At 37.7% G+C, this 20,916-nt stretch overlaps 3 protein-coding genes across 4 annotated transcripts; 1 reads left to right on the top strand and 2 right to left on the bottom strand.

The window, feature by feature from the left end:
* Positions 1-17: 17 nt before the first annotated feature.
* On the bottom strand, positions 18-7,161 carry LOC141907004 (membrane progestin receptor gamma-like). 2 transcript variants are annotated; one of them, XM_074796535.1, is made up of 2 exons: positions 6,994-7,161; positions 18-4,891 (listed from the first exon to the last, which is right to left on the bottom strand). In XM_074796535.1, the coding sequence occupies exon 2, from the start codon at positions 4,859-4,861 to the stop codon at positions 3,767-3,769; it is 1,095 nt and encodes a 364-aa protein (XP_074652636.1). In that variant the 5' UTR covers positions 4,862-4,891; positions 6,994-7,161; the 3' UTR covers positions 18-3,766. The 2 variants fall into 2 exon arrangements, with proteins under 2 accessions (XP_074652636.1, XP_074652635.1); XM_074796534.1 differs by lacking the exon at positions 6,994-7,161 and adding an exon at positions 5,161-5,213.
* Positions 7,162-7,757: 596 nt separating this feature from the next.
* Positions 7,758-9,970, bottom strand: LOC141906859 (charged multivesicular body protein 5-like). Its single transcript, XM_074796303.1, has 7 exons — positions 9,790-9,970; positions 9,560-9,664; positions 9,437-9,483; positions 9,232-9,325; positions 9,071-9,142; positions 8,717-8,950; positions 7,758-8,263 (listed from the first exon to the last, which is right to left on the bottom strand). The coding sequence occupies exons 1-7, from the start codon at positions 9,856-9,858 to the stop codon at positions 8,210-8,212; spliced, it is 675 nt and encodes a 224-aa protein (XP_074652404.1). The 5' UTR covers positions 9,859-9,970; the 3' UTR covers positions 7,758-8,209.
* Positions 9,971-10,591: 621 nt separating this feature from the next.
* LOC141907204 (protein timeless homolog) lies at positions 10,592-20,587 on the top strand. The gene is made up of 27 exons (XM_074796784.1): positions 10,592-10,626; positions 10,790-10,923; positions 11,031-11,181; positions 11,740-11,920; positions 12,304-12,626; positions 12,924-12,992; positions 13,101-13,365; positions 13,587-13,699; positions 13,807-13,911; positions 14,030-14,212; positions 14,338-14,477; positions 14,826-14,991; positions 15,119-15,199; positions 15,375-15,484; positions 15,576-15,629; positions 15,906-15,978; positions 16,060-16,258; positions 16,385-16,530; positions 16,636-16,721; positions 16,809-16,953; positions 17,271-17,542; positions 17,682-17,864; positions 18,186-18,370; positions 18,448-18,713; positions 18,852-19,052; positions 19,413-19,630; positions 20,175-20,587. Exons 2-27 carry the CDS (start codon positions 10,830-10,832, stop codon positions 20,306-20,308), a joined length of 4,143 nt encoding a protein of 1,380 aa, XP_074652885.1. The 5' UTR covers positions 10,592-10,626; positions 10,790-10,829; the 3' UTR covers positions 20,309-20,587.
* Positions 20,588-20,916: the final 329 nt, after the last annotated feature.

Genomic DNA, 20,916 nt, shown 5'->3' with positions numbered 1-20,916 from the left:
ATTCAATAGCACACCTGGCAGCTATTACACTGATTAAAAGCTTTGTTAGAAACATCAGTATATAGATTAACAGTTCATAAATAATTCATTATCAATAATGATAAATATATATTAATACACCAGTTTTAATTTGTATTTTAGTAAACCGAACACACTGTGTCGTCGTAGCTGATGTGATTACAAAAATATCTACCATATAAATAAATCGAGCTCTCATGATTCGAAAGCAACAATCGTCGTTGTTGTATCACATAGCAGAAACTAAAAAGCTTATACCCCGGTATAATCTTTTCATGCGTCATATTTTTAGAAAGTTAATGAAGTTGTAGGCAGGCATTTCTAAAATGGCACTAGTAAAAAAGAGATTGTATGTTTTAGGTTATTCTTTATGCAAATGACACCATCTACCACCATTGAGATAGATCCAGGGGGACTAATGAGACTTATATTGTTATTTTATTGTACAAGCTCATCAAATTTTGAGTGACCTTTTTCATTTTGTCAACTAATAGGTGCATTTCACATTTCAGCGCGGGAGTTCTTTCAGTACATCAAAGTGCCCTTTCACATGTTCTTCAAAATTAGCCCCTCAGTGCGGGAGTACACCTTTTTGGACATCAAAGCACTCTTAAGGGATGTGACAAGTACTTCAAGATTGGCCACTGGATCCGCCGGTCCAGTAGCCTTAAATTCTGCAGCCTGGAATCACCCTCCCTCCTGAAGACTCAATAGTATGAAGTCTTGATGATCTTTTTTGGAAACTGTTTTGTAGTAAATTTGTTTTAGTTTTCAGTTTAAATCCTTTTGGATGAAATTTTCAAAACAGGTGAAGCCTGAACCACCAAAAAAAAAACAGAGAGCCACCAGAACAGAAAGTGGGTCTAGGCCGCAGATTGACAGCTGTTTACTACGAACTAGTGACTATCGGACTACCCATTATATATTAGGTTGTGTAGTCTTAGAAATTTTTGCTGATCCTAATTTCATGTTAACCCAAATCGCAGGTCACATATTACGAGCAATTAACTTATTAACATTTCTGCTTTTGTTATTTAGGTATTTAAGTGTACAAGAGCCACATCGATATGATAGAAGTGTGAACCATTCCATATAATAATATTGTGTATATGTATGTGTGTAGATTAATTTCACAACAGATGTCCCATCGAATTCGATTCATGCTTCAATAAAAAGAAATGCAGCATTTCATACAGTCTTGTAAGCCCCTCGATTATAACAAGGGTAATCGCTATTTTTCACCAGTATCGGAAAATATAAAATGCATGTTTTTTTCTACTACCAGTATATGCAGCACCACACGTGCAACTGTAATTGCTATAGCTGGTATCACATAAAATGCCATTTTTGAAATTACCAGTACATATGGCACAATTGATGCCATAGAAAGAGATCTTAATCAATTGGACCACTGAGTAGTAGCTTGTGAGCTAGTAGTACATGATTTGAAATAAACATATTACCTAATGATTTGACACCACGATTGCATTATTTGAGCTTACACAGAAAATCTTCTCATCGAGAATCAGAAGACACCAAAATGTGTTGACTTTTACTAATCGTAGCCTAGATATCAACAATGCAATGATTATTCTCATAGTGCTATAGTAAGGTGTATAAGAAAATAAATTACAGTATCATTATAAACACTTCATAGATTGAAAACGATCTGGCACTTGCCTAGATATATAAATCATATTCTTATTTAAGCTTTTTTCTAGATAATAAATGTCCCACGTTCTCCACCTTGAACGATCAAACGCAATACAGGAGGCTTATCATCGAGCTTACGAAAATACAATTCAGCGCTAACAAATATCTAGCACGGTCAATAACGGATATAAAATTCATTTCTCTAGGATTAATCGGTTAAATTAAATTCTATAAAAATATAGTATTCATATTCAACTTATTACTTGCAAAACATAGTGTACCACCTGAATTTTTAGGGATCACAAATGGACAAGTCATGAGATGCGGCGTTATCAATCACTACAGCATTTAAACAGCGATAAAATATTACTATATAATAAAGTAAAAACCCACAATAGAATTAAAGAAAACTAAAAGAGAATCTGACTTTTCGCCGCAATTCTATGAGCCATCTTCAAACTACAATGAACCGCCCTCCCATATACTGCCACCCCCGCCTACCCCCAGGTTTTCTCAACGTGCATCTCTACACAAATATATAGTAAAACACCCCCCTCCCTATATACCGCCACACTCTCTATATCCCCAATTTGTTCTGCACCGATGTGGGGGGTGTATCGGGAGTTGAGTTTTTTTTCTTCATTTTACTGTGGGTTTTTACCTTATGGAAATCAGGCAGTCACTTGTCTATTGAAACCCGTTATCATATAATGTTTTGACAAATAACCATACATCGAAATAGACTTTCGTATCGTACATAATTGCGTAATTTTCTGTGAGACCAAGAGATGCGTCCTTTAAAAAAATAGTCAACGGAATTATTCAATCGTTATAACATATGAAAATATAAATGTAGTACAAATGATATCATGATCAACCGGGTGAAACAGACTAGGTTGTAAACAGTTATAATGCTTACATACGTCAAAGTAATAAATAGAATCATGCCCTGAGCGGACATGCCATGAACTCAAATCGACTCTCTCGTACGAAATTCAAAGAGCAGCTTTTGAAATGAAAATATATATAATTCATATAGAAAATATATAATTCATATATCGCATGAATATAGCCTTCATCCGAAGGCATTTAAGTAAGAAACGCATATATATATATTTAAAAAAAAAAAATTAATACATAACATAAATTGGCATTTCAATTATCGACACCATTCAAAAGCTATGAAAAGTCGTTTGCTGTTATTACATATATTTTCTTATATCTTCCACCCGAAAGCTAATAATGGCAAGCAGCTTTTTTCTCCGTGTAGATTGATTATTATCCAAGCAGGAATTATAATTCGATATCCCACGGCAACAGTTATTTCAGCAGTGACTGATGATATCAATTAGTAACCATGCAACCTTTTACTTATTACAGTAATAACACATTATATATGCTTTTACTTTTTTAGAAAAACATTTAGCCTAACTGAAGACCACTAAACTTTTCATCTCGATAAAGCATTACTTGCCGATTCTACGCAATGCACGTGCGACACAAGGGCTCAAACCATGAGACTTTGAATGGTACAATTTCTAGGGAAGAAAGTCAAATGATTTGAAGCTACCGGTATACCAAAAATTTGAATGTACATTTTTTGAAACGAAAGTGTGTACATAATGATTTTACGACAAAAGAATATATTTCTAGAAACCTTAGCTCCACCGCAAGCACCTCACCAAACATTCCACGTATTTTATGAATACCTAATCAAAATGAAGGGTCGCACTTCATACAGAAAACTAAACCACTAAACCCTAACTTCTAGACATTATCACAATAACGACTGGAAGCCTCAGTCGATTGACAGTGACAAAAAACGTATAGGATTTGATCTCAGCACTGAAATATTCTATAATTCAGAACTTTGAAGCCCGACTCAAGTCGCCCCTCCAGTAAAATTATGGGGCAATTTTCAGAATTTAAAGGGGATAATGGGGATTTGAAGGCGAAGCTCAGAATTTTAGGACATTTTACCCCTAAAACCATGGTATTCAAGGAGTTTAAGGACCTGTAGGAACCATGAAACTAATCGTCCCCCCATCGGGCTATCATTTTTACTTCCTTCGATCAAACCCTGAAATGAAATTGATCACAGACTTTTCTTTTGCTTTATGTTGGAATTATCATCATCTTCGTCATCATCGTCTTCATTTTCCAAATCGCTATCTCCGTCGACGAGCTGATCGACTAGTTGTAGGTTATCTTTGTGGTCGGCGTGCAAACTGTAAAGGTACATTTGCACCCCGAAGTAGACGATGATCGCGACGTTGACGACGGATAAGAACGCCGTCAAGGCAAACAACCACTGACTGGATGGAATCGTTTGATCGTGTTTTAAAATGAAAGACTTCCGAGCGGCCGAATCGCTCATGGTCGCTTTAATCTGCAGATAGCTGGCGATCGCGCCCATAACGTGAAATATCTGATGACTGTGTCCGATGAAATCGAAAGTACCCGGTCGAATCCGCTCGGGTAAATGCGAACAGTAAGCCAAGCCGGCCAGTAACGAAAAAAAGTACTGGCCGAAGTGGAGTCGTAAGCCGTCGCTTTGGCAGCCGAGATCTTCGCCGTGACAGAAAGCCAAGCGGTAGATGATGGGGATGTTGTCGTAAATGTACGGGAACAAAAACGACATCATGCGACACGTGGTCAACAGCGGCGACAATTTGAGATAGCGCGATAAACACGAAAACACCGTACACAGAATGGCGTTACATACGGCCGCGTATAGGTAATAGTTGCCGTAGTTCGCAACGTACGCGCCGTCCGGTAGACAGTACGTGCGATACGCGACCGCCGAGCCGAAACTGTACAAACTCAACGACGCGTAATCCATGAAAAAACAAACGTGACGCGACAAAACGGACATGGCGCTGAATATGTGCGCGAACGAACTGGCCATCAGGTATCCCCAACACGACAGCAGTAAGATGAACAGCGGCGTCGCGTACGGGTCGTCGACGAAATCGTACGACTGCCAGCACTTGACGATCTTCCACGTGAAGTAAAAAGCCGGTAAAATGTGCGTCCAGATGTTCACCGTTTCGTTGGTCACCTCGAACAAGCTCATCACGCATTGTTTGATCGAACTGTGCGGACTACGGTAGCCGGAATTGATGAACAACTCGCGGCACACGCTCGGCACTTGGTCGGTCCGGTAGAGCGAACGCGGAAAACCGAACATGTTTTTTTCGATTTTCGCCCTACGACATTTCTGAAAAGAGAAAAAAAGAAACGTAAGCGAACAACGAACTGTCTCCGATATCACCGGTGATATCCGTCAGGATAGGTTCCAGTTATACAGTTGTGAGTTGAATTTGACTCCAGGTTTCATCCAAAGATATTATCGCTTTTATGTTACGGAGTTTAATCGTAATATGTACGTAATTCAGCTTAACCGGATTCTGGGCAACATCTGCCCGGAGGCAAGCATCTAAAAAAATATCACATTCTGAATTCCAAATTGAAAAAATGAATAATAACCATTCTGCCACGATTTTCAAACATATCCGCGATGACACAACGTCGACAGAGGTTTGCGGTAATTAAGTAACATGCTATGTTAAAGACATGGGCTATATATACTAGTTAGAGCCAAAAATAGATCTAGGTTAACGTAAGAGCTGTTAGTTTACCTGCGCTAACTTAGAGGAGCGTTTCACAATATGCCTCAATAAGCTTTTATTTTATTTATGCCTCGATAAGCTTTCGTTCTATCAATGGTTTTGTGCCTAGGACTTATTCAGCATTCAGAACACCACGTGTGTAAAAAAACACAATGAAAGCCTAGTTACATTTCTTCTAAGAGGGCTTTAATATCATTGTATTGCGTTTCAATTCCAACCTGCAGTCCTCACTTCCCTGCTCTGACGCATTAACGAAATATTTCAAGGCACTTACTTACACACAATATTTTATTGCTTATACAGCTCTGAAAAGGTTCTTTCACCATAACAAATCTTACCAACCACGATCCGAGTAGAAACATGTCTTAGATGACTTACGTATTTTTATGTAATTACAAACTGGTTTGAACTGACGAACGCATATGAAAAATGCTTGAAAAAGGGAGCTTTATAAAATTTCAGCTATTCAGACAATCGGTCAGGAGTTAAGTCATATAGGCCCTATCAACAATTTTCTTTTCTCAAGAACTTTTAAGCTTTGCACATAGGTTGCTCATACATCAACACGTGCACTACAGATCTGCGATGAAATCTTCCTTTCGGCTGAATTTGACCATATATCCAACTCTCTTAAAAATTGGCTTACCCAGATCACATTTTGAAAATCGCTATTTCTAAGGCTAAACGCACTTTCTTCAATTCTAAACCTCCAGGTAATAAAAAACACATTTCAGAGTTCATTGTAGTTCCCTATGTACCTGTTTTGGAAAAGTTTCGTCACTCTCTCCCTTTATTGGATAAACAAATCATTTTCACGTATGAAAATAAAATTAGTAAGACTTTGGTTTAAAACAATCAATCTAAACCTTTGGACTGCGGAGTTAACAAAATTCCTTGTTTAGGCTGTGATAAAATTCGGAGAAACTGGTCATGAATTAAAAACTCGAATTTCACAACACAAAAAGGATATAAGAAATCAAAAACCAGCTAGTGGCGTAGCCAATCACGTTGGGAACACTGGTCATCGTTTTAATTTTGATAAAGCCGAAATTATTTATACTTCCAGCAATTACACTAAATGCCACATAGTTGAGTCTGCCCTAATTACTCGTCACTCAGATATTAGTACCAATTTGGATAATGGCTTTTCTCCACACAATTCCCTTCTTTCTAAGTATATTACTTCATGCCTTGCCAAACACTAATTATTTACTCACTCACCAATTTACTCAATTAACCTGTTCTCCTCTGTATATATACCCCTGTTTTTAGTCTATATCTCACACCTGATGATGATCTCTAGGGTGAGATCGAAACGTGGTGTCTTCTATATATTTTAGATACAATAAATAAATTCTTGTTTTTAAATTCTTTTAATCTGTAGATAGTGGGTTTTTATCTTATAATCCATTCACCACGTTTGAGTGTGGATCGTTCTGTCATGAAAATATGGAATCCATTCTTTAACTAAGAACAGGTCTTAGAAATAATGACAATGTTTTACCAATAACATGCAATTTGCAATAAAAAAAAAGATGAATCAATAAAAAATTGAAGAAAAAACAGCCAAACACAACAAAACAGGCAACTAACAAACCGAATTTTGGACGGTCTGCTGACTGGCTCTGACTGACTCAGGGAGATGAGACTGAGTGATGAGAGGGAAAACAGAAAACTGTGAAATACTTACTATATAAAGAAGAAGTATTTATCAATCAAGCTGGGTGTGGTTGGCGGCTCGAGATGGAGACATTAACTAAGTAAAAGAAGGGTGGTGCTAGTTAGGTGGAATCATGTGCATCTTGTTGCACCGCGAGGCCGAAGGCGAGCAAATGGAGCGGAAAAGCCGCAACTTCACACACACACACACACAGAGCCCAGTTATCAAAATTAAAATATTAAATAGTCGGTAAAAAATATAAAGTCAATAACAAAAAAGAAGGCTGAAATGGGGTAAATCCGATAATGCTGCCAAATTTTGCAATTAATTCATTTAGAAATATCGATCGAACTAAAGGACTTTCTGCAGCAGCGATTGGATATTCTACAGTGCTTAGGTTTTGGCGCAGGAATGAATCAATGAAGGCATTCCCAGTTTTACGTATCTAACCATAATTATCGACAGGAACCAACTTATCTAAAATACGTGGGCGGCCCGCCCCGGCCGGTTAGACCAGTGAAACCTACATCCGACTTGTAATGTTGCATTGTCGTTTCCGAACCATAAGAAAACAGAATGACAAAAACGGCCAGCTGGGCAGACGTAGTAAATAGGGAAGTCACAAGTCACAAACGACCAAGCCGTGCACAAGCACCCCGCCGGATTCTCTGATCCGTCGTTGTCAGCCGAATTCAACTATTAACTTGAGACAATTTTATTCAGAGAAGCAATCAATACAAAGAATCAGGTCTCTAACTCCACCTTTGAATTTTAAAACTCTTTATTTTTCGAATGACAACATAAATCAGAGATTATTTACATACGAGACACATTTTCACTTTTTGATGAAATAATGATAGAAATGTCTGATTCTCATCGTTTGAATTTACTGATTTTCATATTATTGAGTATTTTCATATACTAAAACTCTGACGTCTTCAAGCTAGATGAACAAAAAATATCTGTATTAATCAATTTTTTTTGCAAAAATAGATAAAATTCTTCCAGGCCAGTTCCAAAGGAACAAAGAAATAACTTGGCTTAATATTCGGACTGGAGCATTCTGTCGTTTTGATTACTACGTTAGAGGAGTTTAACTTATCTATGTACATATGTAAATATACTGTTAATTATATCCAAAACGTCAGGTCTTCATCAGTAGCGCAAAATAAAGCACATGATAACAATCGGTTGAGAGAGAGTCTTTTAGCTATTTGTTAATGTTTGTAAAATCCGGCGCAGAAGTTTACTGAGGATTAGCGATCTGCGGTAAACCAAATTCATCAACAGGAACTCCATCCTGAAAATAAAACATTATCCAGATCATTTCATTTGTGCTGCTGTACCATGCCTTCCTTACATTACTTTTGGCAACTAAAGAGGCCTTTGCATATTGGTCCAGCTGGTCTGGATGAAATGTACAGTACACTTTTCCAGTGAGTTCCCATCGAACTAGGCTGGCAAAATACCAAACACGTTTTCATCCGATCCTGTTGTACACAGCAAACATAGTGTCACATTGAAACAGGTACAGTCAAAATCGCTGAAGTCTCCATTGTATAAGCCATCACAACACATAAGGCATCTCTATTTTTGAGTCCTGATAAGCATTTTTTATTCAATCTGCTGAGTACCACCGGTAAGTAACGATTGAATAAGTAATCAACATAACAATTGTCCTAACTACAATGAGTTTTAAGCGAGTTTGACTGTAGTTGCAAAATCAAAAATAGCGATCTATTCACAGACTTACTTTACTACTAGCGGCCATGCTATCCGCTCCGGGTACACTTGTCGGAGCGCTCGGAGCATTCATCGCTTCATCCAAAAATGAAGAATCTTCGTCGAGGCCGATTTCATCTCCGAGAGCATCTAATTCCGCGTCCAAATCGGCGTCGTCGATATCAGGCATTCCATATTCCCGACCTAATATATCTTGCATTTCGTTGGCCTGTTCGGTCATGTCTCCTAAATCATCCTGCAGATCCTGAAAGAGCACGAAAATACATGGATATAATTTCAAGTGAACTCCTTGTCACAGTTTGTTTTGGATTTGGACGTGGCATGTTTACTACCAATATGTATGGAAACCCTTTATTCAACTTACTTCAATTTTATCAATATTAATATTTTTGAATTCCTTTTTGTATTGTTTCACGCCCAACGCCATAGCATCGACCTGCAATGGATTGAACATACATTAACCAGAATTATATCTTAGGTCTGCTTGATAATACGATCGAGATCAGTGGGCTTCAAAATATTTACGGTAGTTTTTGTGTCTTTCACTGTCTGAAGGCCGAAGTTTGCTTGTTCCAAATTGAAGGACTGGTTAGATAATTGCTCATACTGACCTTCATACCTTTAAAACAACATGAAAAATATAAATGCATGTTAGGCCTATATGAAAACACGATCAAAAGCTAAACATTTACTGGTTAAATTCTCAGTGATTAAATCTAACGGAACTTACATCTTTTTTTGTTTCAGAACTCTCATTGCTTTCTGTTTAACCATATTCTGCAACAATCATAAATTAACATGAGTTTGCTTCTAAATATGATCCTTATTTGAATAAATGTGTGATATAATTTACCTTCGAAGGGCCATCTCGCATCTTTTTCATCTGGTCTTTATATTTAATTAGTTCCTTGTCTAAATTTGCGATTTTCTTTTGAATCGATTCACCCCGACTGTCAATCTATGAAATTCAATTCATGATTCATATCAAAGAATGTTAGCAATCTATGCTTAGAGACATAAAATAAATATTCTTCATCAACTGAGCAACAACATCCAAAACAAAAGAAAAGTAAGTATACTTACACCTGCTATACAATCATTGAGATTTGGAGGGGGTTGTTTGGGTTTGCCGCGACCAAAAATGCGATTCATGATGACAATAACTTCAGATCGTAATTCTAGTAGGGAAAACGGGTGTAATCCTCAAAGAAAACACAAAATTACGGCGATGCTTTGAATTCCAGGTAGATTGTCAAAATTGTTGGGAAACCCGGAAGTGACTAAATGTCACAGGATAAAATGGAAATCCCTGAATTTGACGTTTACGATATAGAACCAGCTCGCGGAATCCCTGGATTTGGCGGATGTGAACCAATCGAAAGACGGGATAGTACGGAAGCCCCTAGGTGACATATGAGATAATTTTTTTCATAATTTCGACTTATTAAGTCGAATTTCGACATAATAAGTCCAATTTAGACTTAATAAGTCGAATTTCGACTTAATAAGTCGAATTTCGACATAATAAGTCGAATTTCGTGTTAATTAAGTCGAATTTCGACATAATAAGTCGAATTTCGACTTAATAAGTCGAATTTCGTGTTAATCAAGTGGGGAATTTCGACTTAATAAGTCGAAATTCGACATGAAAATAAAACTCGAAATTCGACTTAATTAACACGAAATTCGACTTGTTATGTCGAAATTCGCCTTATTAAGTCGAAATTCGACTTAATAAGTCGAAATTATGAAAAAAATTATCTCACTTGTCACCTAGGGGCTTCCGTAGGATATCCCTGGAGTTGATGGGTAAGAAACAAGCTGGTGGAGTAATCCGCGCGGGAATCCCTACTTTTGTCGGACGAGAAACAACCACAAGCCAGAAGTTGCGGGTGGGTCAAAAAGTGACCAGAAGTAGAAGTAAGTTTCATTAGCCTTCTTAGTTCTGATGATGGTCGCAATTTTGATTCCCTATTATTGATAGTACGAAGAAGTACATACCCTATATTTGCACTGTCCCTCTCTCACTCGCTTTGTCGTCGTTTGATGACCAGATGACGTATATCTCTTTTGATATTTTTAGGTTAACAACAAAAAACACGCAAACCAAAATTCCAAAAGCGATGGTGATGAATGTTGAGTTGCAGGCAACCTGCAGTGCCCTTGGGTATCTCGATCCAGATGACAACAGATATGTGAAGGAACCTGATTGTATAGGTTTGTGGAATTAACTAAGTTGGATTTACAATAAAATACATTTTTCATTACTTGTATTGACTTGTATGCATCAACGTTGTAAGTTAATCTCATTTCTTCACACTCAGAAACGGTGAAAGACTTGATACGATTCTTGAAGCATGAAGAAGATTGTGACGTTCGTCGACAGCTTGGAAACGCTCAAATTGTTCGCAATGATTTTATACCTCTGCTCAAAGAATATCATTCAGAAACGGCCTTGTTTGATATCATTCTCAGGTAAGTTATGTGTATTTAGCTTTCTTTAACATGTTCGAGGCCACCGTGATTGTGTGCCGGATGAACATTGAGAATGAGGTTGGTTCACAATGCCAGCCAATCTAGAACTCTGTTAATCCTGTATGCCATAGGCCTATTGCAAATATCTAACTGTAAATGGGCAGAATTGGCTACGAATATATTTGTATGCACTGGTGAACCATATATTCTTAGCCGGCAGCAAACTTGTTAAATGGCCAATTAGATATAGGCCTACTGTATATCTAATTGGCCATTAACTATTCTTAGTTTTATAAGTTAAGCCAATCAAGATTAGGATTAGGCCCTGGGCCCAGTTTCACAAAACGGTTTAACTCTTAAATCGATTTTATTTCTTCATTAATTCAGTTTATCTTAAATCGATTGAGGCCCTAATCCTTTTTGTGAAACTGGCCCCTGTATGTCAAATTTGTCTTTTATGCCAGATGGTATTTATTTTCTGATCTCTTTTTGCAATGTGAGTTTCGTTAAAATCAACAGATTACGAACTAAAGTGCTTGATGTGATGATATATTTCAGGTTACTGGTGAATTTGACTCAGCCGGCGATACTGTGTTTTCATAATCAAATTCCCGATGAGAAATCGATGCGTAATTTCTACCTGGAAGTTCAAGAACATTTGTGCTCGTATAAAGAAGCGTTCGCCGATGAAAATCTGTTTGCTATTTTGTCGACTAAACTCGGCGATTTACTAAAGCTGGTATGTAGATTTTAATTTACGTACGGTTCTTTGTATCCAGGGCCATAGACTTGTGCATAGTGCTACCAAGTTGTACAGGACTGGCTGATTGATTATGTGAATATTAAGGTATTCTTATATCATGGTGGCCGCTTGCCTTAAAATCAGGGGAAAAGGTCGGAATTTTCCAAAAAACCTGAAATTCAGGGTAATTTGAATAAATTTTAGATTGCGCGTAAAATCAAACTGTTTCCATGTATGTCTTAGATATTTGAGTGTGTTAATTGATTGGATTCTTAACCGATCAAATCAGGGAAAAATTTGCAAGTCAGGGTTAAAGCAAGTCCTGTATATAGAGGTTGTTGTCCAATTCAAAGACGGGTAGCTGCTTGTTCTTGTTTCAGGATTGGGAAAATCGCCAAGAAGAAGATCGTCTGATAATCGAACGTACGTTGATCATAATCCGTAACATACTGCACGTACCTCCGCATCCGCGAGACGAGAAACGTACGGACGATGACGCCAGCGTTCACGATCAGGTTCTCTGGGCGTTGCATATGAGCGGAATGGAAGACTTGCTGTTGTACATCGCCAGCTCCCCGGACGAGAAGCAGTTCTCGATGCACGCGCTCGAAATTATATCTCTGATGTTTCGCGAGCAGACGGCGAATCAGTTGGCGCACGCCGGCGCCACGAGATCGCTGACCGAAAAAGAAAAAGATGAACAGTGAGTCGAATATTAATCAGCTTCCCGTCAATCTAGCCACATGGCGCGACTAATATTTAGAAATAAGTTCATTTTCAATCAGTGGGGTACAATGATCGATTTTACTAAGTAGAAATGCTTCAGGCAGTTTTTATTGCCTTTCCTCAGTGTGAAATGTAAGAGGTTACACATTTTTAAGCTACCAATAAGATTAAACATTACTTATCTACTTGATGTTCGAGATACTTTTAATCAAATTACTTTGGAGATAAGTTCTGATTTTAATGCACGTCCATGATGTTATTTTTTCCTTAACAGAGAATTGATCAGAATAAGAGAACATGAGAAAATACAGAAAAAACAAAACATCATGAAATATAGTACAAGGTAATTTCTAGAGCATAAGTACTACATTCCTGATTTTCTCGGTATATTTGAACATGTATTTAAAGAATTAGCGGCTTTTATAATAGAATTTCATCGCAATATTTTCAGACATTCTCGATTCGGAGGCACGTACGTCGTTTCGAATATGAAATCAATCACGAACAACAATCTGATTTATCATCGCAGTCTCGGCGACGCGAACAAAATCTCGTTCGACCAAGGGAAACGCGCGAAGAAAAAAGCTAGCAATCGCAAGCCAATTATGGATACGGAGAATTCGCGTCGTTCCACGTTGAGCATTCGTTTATTCCTGAAAGAGTTCTGTATTCAGTTTCTTGAAAATTGTTACAATCCTCTGATGGCATCAGTTAAGGTAAGTTAACTGATCTGTGACTTTATCCGGTTCATCAGGTAGAATCAAAATTACTTAATTTCACCTTTTTGTAGACTTTGGCCAAGTAATATTGTGGCGAAAAGTTGTATAGATTTTGTGATAGAAATGAACTTTTTCATGTCTCAATAGTTTCTCATTGGTTTTGCTAGATCTTTATCTATTTATGACATGAACACTGTTTATATCAATGTTTATTGTAGGATACACTGAGACATAATAATCAACAGGAAAACGATGAAACCTATTACCTGTGGTCGTTGAGATTTTTCATGGAGTTTTCGAGACTCTACGATTTCAAAGTCGATGTCATCAGGTATTGAAATACATTTTCGTTTTACACAGCGTTAGGGTTGTGATCCCTTTTGTTGCGAAAAACATGTTAATCTTGAAATTTTGTAACAATTTTACATCATTTTTCAGTGAAACGATATCAGTTTCGACGTTTCATTATATTCACATGCAGATGACTCGATACCATGACATGATTACCACGGAAAAGAAAGATGCTATTACTTGGTCAAAACGGTAAGCTTGCTATTACTAAATTACATTCGTAATAAATGAATAGCGTTTATATTACATTTGCTGCCACGATCATTTCTTTGGACTGCCCAGTTTGAATTTCAAACTTTTGTTCCACCAGATTGCATCTTGGTTTGCGAGCGTATAAAGAACTGTTTCTCACGCTGCAAGCTATGGATTGTTCCAACGATGAGAATTTGATCGAAAGCGCCAAAGTCATTAAGAGCAATGTTTTCTACATGATCGAATACAGGGAGATCTTTCCGATGTTGTTGAAAAGTTTCAACCAATCTCGACAGTCAAGGTATGTATGTTTGTTAGATCGGGTGTATGGATAGTTATTCAACCTAATCCAGAAAATGGATATCTGTGGTATTATTGGAACACACAGTAGATATTTAATGATCTTGTGTTTCAAACGTTTTTCAGGGGTTTTTTGAAAGATTTGATTGAAACAACTCACGTATTCCTGAGAATGTTGGAAAAGTATATTGGCATAAACAAACACGTAATGGTTCAGAAAAAACAGCGGAATGTGCGAAAAAAGAAACAAAAACAGAACAATCAAGGTAAATATGAAAGTACGGTAATCTTAAAACTTCTGTCACTTGTACAGTACAGCAGCGATATCCGTGATTTCAGCATCAGAGCCAATGGTTCGTTCATCTCAATATTCAAAGGTTGTAAATGTCAAAGCAATGACTTGACCTGACTATGACAATTATTTTCGAGTAGTTTCCCAAGTCCCAAGTACCAAATATATTGAAATACTCTGAAAATTTGAATAATTTCTAGTTCATTTTCAATTATACTACTATTCTTAATGTCAATTACTCTCAATTTTGGTGAAAATTACTACAATTAGGAATATTAGGTAGTACGGTCTGCGATACAACAGCAATATCTCATGCTTTCAGCATCTGGAGCTGTTGTTCGTCCACCTCAATATTCTGAGGAAGAACTTGAAGAGATGTGGGATAACGTGTCAGATGAACTATCCGCGATATTACAAGGACGTGGTGACGTGCCTGCGGATGTGACTCCATTCGATGCAGCCTCTGAGCAAGACATGGAACAACAGAAGTAAGAGTTTTGTTGGTAACAATGTCGATGATGGTAGAAATATGTCAAACATTGATAATTTTGACACTTTTTCGCTACTTTTGATGAAAGAATGTTCAAGAGTAGGGTATTTTTATATCCATTTCAGAATGCAAGCTATAATTCGTATACAGGATTGTTTACGCAATCAGGAAGCCGGAATGGCTATTGCTCTATTACGAGCTGCCAGGTATAATCAATTCTCTCTTATGTAGACCCATTTCCACACCGTTGTTCATTACAGTTTGATTCAAACAATCTTAAATCGTTTTATTGAACAAACAGCTATAGAACTCGCCTCAAGGTTAAGGGTAGATGAGCTTTTGCTCGTATATACTGAGGTGATTATGTTATTTGCTATGTAGAGAGGTTTGGCCAGAGAATGATGTATTTGGAGCTGCAGAAGTGTCTCCAGAAAATGAATTCATGTGTCTGCGCGAGTTTTTCATGCAAGAACTTCAGCGCCCAGAACAAGGTACTCACTGTTACATTCTAAATTGCAACAACATGTATCTTTAAAAGATTTTTCGTAACCCGTGTGTCCCTATTTCTAATCTACTTTGTAGAACCAGAAGTTACCATGGAAATAATTCCTCCCGAACTAGAAGATGATGATGAAGGTAAATTTGTATCTCCAATTTTGATTTGCTTGTCATTTTAAAAGAAAATATTTAGTTCTGATTAAAAAATTATGAGATTCTGAGATTTGTGACGTGTAGAGAAGAGATCTAATGCCTCATTTAGTTAGTGATCATTCTCATCTAACAGATTTGCTTCAGTTATTCATTCAATGCTGTACTTGTTTCTTTGTTTGACTGTGCTTCCTCATGAATTAACCTTTTAATCATTCGTCACATACCGGCAGGTTGTTGTATACGTTTATTTTAATGTTTCAGAGGATGAACAGGCGAGAAATGCTGCGACTGGTAATGCTGAACAAGAATTTGATTTCAAAGAATTTGTAACCAAGTAAGCAAGTATTAAAACGATAGAAAAATGTGTTCGTGTTTTATCTACAAACCGTTAATTTTTCATCTAAATTTGTTGCAGATTTTCGAATCCGAATATTCTCAAACCGTACGTACTGTTGCTGTCCGAGTATAAGAAAAACTCACTGCAGACGAATCACCAGATAGTCAGGATGTTGCATCGTATTGCCGTTGATTGCAAAATGGTGGCATTACTCTTTCAACTTTCTCTGTTTCGCGTGTTCCATAGCGTTCTCAATGGAGCCACCAAATCATATAAGGTATGATACATATTATTAGCTAAGCATTTAACCACTTATGTACCATTTAGGCATGCTGTCCCATATATGCTTTCTTTATTTGCATTGGGCCTCGTCATTAAGTACCTCCTTTTGATCTTATGAAAGGAGCTGGTAACATTTGCTCAATACGTTTTGCGTAAGTTCTTCGAAATTGCTGAAAAGAATAAGAAGGTTTTCATGGAATTGCTGTTCTGGAAGAATGTCAGAGATGCGGTTGAATTAACAGAAGGATACGGAAGTTATCAGTCGGAGTAAGTTGACTGTATAATCGACACAATAAACTCAATTAAATTATATTAATTTTGTATTCTGTATTGTGAGACTGAAAAATTCAAATTTACACATTTTGTTTTTAGGGCTACACGAGTTAAACAGTTGTGGACTGAAGAACAAGATGCAGAATTGCTGCATCTCTACGACGAATTCAAGGATAGAGAGGAAGGTACGACTCATTAATCAGCAACTGTTATCATGCGCGCTGTCTAACCCACGTCACTTTCTAATGTTGCTATACCATTTATTTATGCAGATGATAAAGATGTTGTGGATATCATAATGGATAATTTGATCGATAAACGAAAAACCCGGCGTCAAGTGATCATAGCCTTGGTTCGTTTAGAACTAATCGGCAGTGCGAGGGAACTTCGTAAAAAGAAAAGCAGAGGAGACGGAGGGTAAGTGAATAAAAGCAGATTGGTTGTACAGAATGCATTGGAACTTCGTTATAATGAACTCGGATACGATGATCCATCGGACGTAAGTTAAAAAATATAGAAATTTCGTCCCAAGTTAAGATTTGATCAATTTCATACTGGATATAATAACGAACTATCGGTTATAACAAACATATTTTCTGGTCCTGTAGAGTTTGTTTTCACGAGGTTCCATTGTATTGCTATAGATACGCAAATATTAATACCGCTGATCTATGGATGCATCTCGGAATAAAGAGTCTTAATATTTGTGAAATTCGATTTTTGCTATGTTGTAGCGCGAGGAATCGCGGTTGGCGAGAAGAACAAGAAGTTGAATTGCGCGAGTTGTTCGAAAGGTATCGCGAGTCGGATGATCCGTTGGGGGATATAGTTGGTAATCTATCCGATAAACGCTCGAAGAAAAAAGTCATGGAAAAGCTTCTGGAGATGGGCATCGTCGGCGATCGCAAGGAATTGTATAAAAAGCGTAAACGCAGCGGTGGTGGTGGATCTAGACGAGCGAATGACCGAAATGACCGCAGTGACAGTGAGGACGATGAGAATAGAGGTAAGAATTTTTGAAACTTCCATGTCGTTAGAATGGAAAGGTGCTAATGGGATGTGTTGATGCTGAAAATTTAGATTGTTTGTCTAAAGACTTGTCCTCCCGTGTCAAGGATTCGATGTATATTCATTCTCGTTTGCAGAACCCCTAGATAATATGGAGCCCAACGCTGAAAGAGCCACCTCTCCTGATGATCAGTTGGATGATGCAAATGATTCCTTATTATCGACCGCAAGCAGCAGCAGTAGTGAGAGTGAGGGTGAGGATGGCGCTCCTTCAAACAAAAGTCCTGTCAGTAGTTTGCTGAAAAAGGTCATTGATGCAGGTATGATTTTGAACATTTCATTAAGTAAGAGACCGCAATATTTCCAGAATTTCCATACAAATTTCTACCTTAACAAGAATTCTGTTGTTAAAGAGGTACTTTCGAGTTGTTGCTGTGAGTTCAAGTTTGATTACACAGAGTTTGAAAATTTTAGTTAATTTGCGACCTGCGGAGTCTAATCTTTCATCTGTGGTTCGAAATTTTTGCAATATGTTTAGTTAGCGAGTATGATCCTTGGACCACTAGTTCCTATTTGTCTTGAATTGTCCGTTTAAAGTCAAAAATTTCTAAAGTTCTGGTAATCTGTTTGAATGTTTGAAGGTCTTCAAGCTCAGGTGACATGGCTGAAAGGTCTTTTAGAATCTACGGCGGAAGATCGTCAGAATGGTCCTAGTGAACCAGTGCCTATAGTTCCAATCACCGAGGAGCACTACGATGCTTTAGAGAGTAAACAATTTCAAAATTTGATGAAAAAGCTTGGTATTAGGCCCCCTGCAAATGAACAGGTTGGTTTGACTCCTTCAGTACTAAAGTAGTAAAGTATTAGAGAAACAATGTTGTTTATACATTTCAATATTTGTAGGAAAGTTTTTGGAGAATACCGGCTAACCTGGTTCCAGAGGTACTTCGAGGCCACGCAAGCTGGTTGGATCCGAATTTCCAAGGAGTACCGAAATCGAAAGTCAGATCCACGAACCGTTTTGCCGCGTTGAAAAGTCTAGCGAAAAAGAAACGAAATGAGGTGAAAGAAAAAGAAGAATCTCATAAGAAGAAACCGCAGTCGCCTTCAAGTGGAAAGACATCACCAAAAAGGCAAAATGACCCTAAAAGACAAAATAATAAGAAAAGGTGTGTTCTGAACTGTGAATGTGATTTATTGTAACTTCTGAGTTCATGTGTAAGGTGCAATAGTAAAACTTAGTATGATAAGGCAATGATCTTAGATTTTACTACAAAATCATAATGTTGATAACATTTAAATTGTAGCGCTGAACAAGTAGCAGAAGATATCAATGATTCGGATTCCAATGCTGCAGTTGAAGATTTGGAAAGCTCTTTGCCTGGTCCGACTCAACAACTCAGCTCTGATAGCGATAGTGATGATGATGTACCATTGAATAGCGTTCGACGTAATGCAAAGAAAAGCCGCATCAAAAAGAAAACGTTCTCGAGCGATTCGGAAAATAGGTAATTACAGTCAGTTGGATAACAAGAAAATGACAGCTTTGAAAAGGGCAGATTTGGCAATATGAGGGCAGCAAGAGAAACATTGGTGGGGGTTCAGTTGGCCTTGCCACAGAAAATTTTGGATAAAAAGGGACTATTCCTGGCTCTTATCATGTCATTTTTCATAGATTTTCCAGACATTTTGTAGGGTACATTCGAAATTTGAAGAGATTGACTAGTCCACCCGGTCCATGCCCCTAGATCCACCCTTGCTATGAAAAGAGCTGCACACTAGCATACATTGCGGATCGGCTAGGAATTTCCGTTGTGGATTTCTTTGTTTCTGCCTCATTTGTAGTTACTGTATTTGATCTATTTTAGCGATGAAGATGATAAACTGGTGATTGATACGAGTCAAATGTCCACCAATAAACGATCACGCGTTCAAACTGCTGATAGTTCACTGCCTCCGAGTAAACGTAGTAGAGTTTTATCCGATGATGAAACTGATGCAACACCAGCAGCAGAGCCACCTGGCACCCTGAATCCGGATGAATTTACTCTTGAAGTTGAAGGCGCTCCCGAAACTCAACCGATAGGTTTGTACTGCAGATTCGGTCTTACTCGATAGCTTTATCTCAGATAGAAAGTGTTCATGAAATCCTACCGATCCAGTTTCACAGTAAATGTTCAGAGTTGAATTTGACCCGAGAGTTGAGACATCGAAAATGATTCTAACTCATAACCGCAGAACTGGATTCAGGACTATTACAAGTAGAATTAAAATATATTGTATATAATATATATCTTATATACAGCACTCCATATACATTCCAGCACGGTTTACCAATAAACATGGCTATAAAATTACAATTTAGAACAGTCTATTAGAATTTGCCTAGAGAGAAATGCTTTTAAGTCAGTTTAAATGAGATCAGTACAGGATCCAATTCTAAAAGGTTAAGATCGGAGATAAGATAAGATCCATAAATAAGATTCATAAGATCGGAGCTGCTGAAGCAAAGGCACAGTGACCATGAAATTGAGTATTAAATATTACCCGTTCCCTGTATCGTGATTTGAGAGTCTACATTGACTGCTCTACAATAGTGTATATAATGTACGCATGATGTCTAATTTCAGCGAGTGAATCGTTCCCGGCGACTCAAATGACTCAGGACTTGGATTCCAATGACTCTGACATCAACGATCATATGCCACTGAAACGCGTGATGCGTCGTCAGCAAATAGAAAGTGATTCTTCGGATGACAATTAGAGGAAAATGCGCTCTACCGTTACGTGTTAGCGACAAATTCTTCTTCGGTTTAAAATCAAACCAGAGTTAACCCAGTGCTAGGTGGGTTTAAATGCTGTCTTGGGTTAAGCCTAGGATAAGCAGGTAAACCACTGTCCGATAACTATATCTTGATGCTTTCAAACATGACAATGTAGCACCTGCATTCTAGTTTTAAATGTAATTATGTTTTGATCATACTATATACGATAGTAATTCAATATATTGGAATGATGTAAATAAATCACTGTATGTGTCTTTGATATTATGCAATACATGTATAAATCCATTGTATTAAAATCATTGTTTTCTCCTTTTGGCGTGCTCGATTTCTTGAGCATCTACGTAGGGACATCAAATAGCAGGTTCCTTTTTGCTCTCCTATCAATCTTATCAATCATTGGCTAGGCTCCCTTGCCCGAATAGGCCTCGCTAGTCGGCTCCAGACTCGATGCGGCTATATACAATCCAATTGATGCCATGGCCATCTTCAACAGCAAAGGACTTATGACAAAACAGGCGCTCGCTAAGCTTTTAATGATGGTTTGATTTGAATCCAAGATAATTTGTTAATTGGACCAAATATTTAG

Source organism: Tubulanus polymorphus, chromosome 6 (assembly GCF_964204645.1).
Source record: "Tubulanus polymorphus chromosome 6, tnTubPoly1.2, whole genome shotgun sequence".
Lineage (NCBI taxonomy): Eukaryota > Metazoa > Nemertea > Palaeonemertea > Tubulaniformes > Tubulanidae > Tubulanus > Tubulanus polymorphus.
Note: the sequence above shows the minus strand (reverse complement) of the source record. Positions and strands in the feature narration are given on the sequence as shown.

Excerpts from the sequence above, each read along its gene's own strand:
- LOC141907004 (XM_074796534.1), bottom strand. The coding sequence starts at position 5,184 with ATGTTTGAAAATCGTGGCAGAATG. Across the intron at positions 4,892-5,160 it reads TTGAAAATCGTGGCAGAATG|AAATGTCGTAGGGCGAAAAT; the intron begins GTTATTATTCAT and ends TTCTCTTTTCAG.
- LOC141906859 (XM_074796303.1), bottom strand. The coding sequence starts at position 9,858 with ATGAATCGCATTTTTGGTCGCGGCAAACCCAAACAACCCCCTCCAAAT. Across the intron at positions 9,143-9,231 it reads TGAAAGACACAAAAACTACC|GTCGATGCTATGGCGTTGGG; the intron begins GTAAATATTTTG and ends AATCCATTGCAG. Across the intron at positions 8,951-9,070 it reads TTAATATTGATAAAATTGAA|GATCTGCAGGATGATTTAGG; the intron begins GTAAGTTGAATA and ends GTGCTCTTTCAG.
- LOC141907204 (XM_074796784.1), top strand. The coding sequence starts at position 10,830 with ATGGTGATGAATGTTGAGTTGCAGGCAACCTGCAGTGCCCTTGGGTAT. Across the intron at positions 13,366-13,586 it reads CTCTGATGGCATCAGTTAAG|GATACACTGAGACATAATAA; the intron begins GTAAGTTAACTG and ends TGTTTATTGTAG. Across the intron at positions 15,630-15,905 it reads ACTAGAAGATGATGATGAAG|AGGATGAACAGGCGAGAAAT; the intron begins GTAAATTTGTAT and ends TTAATGTTTCAG.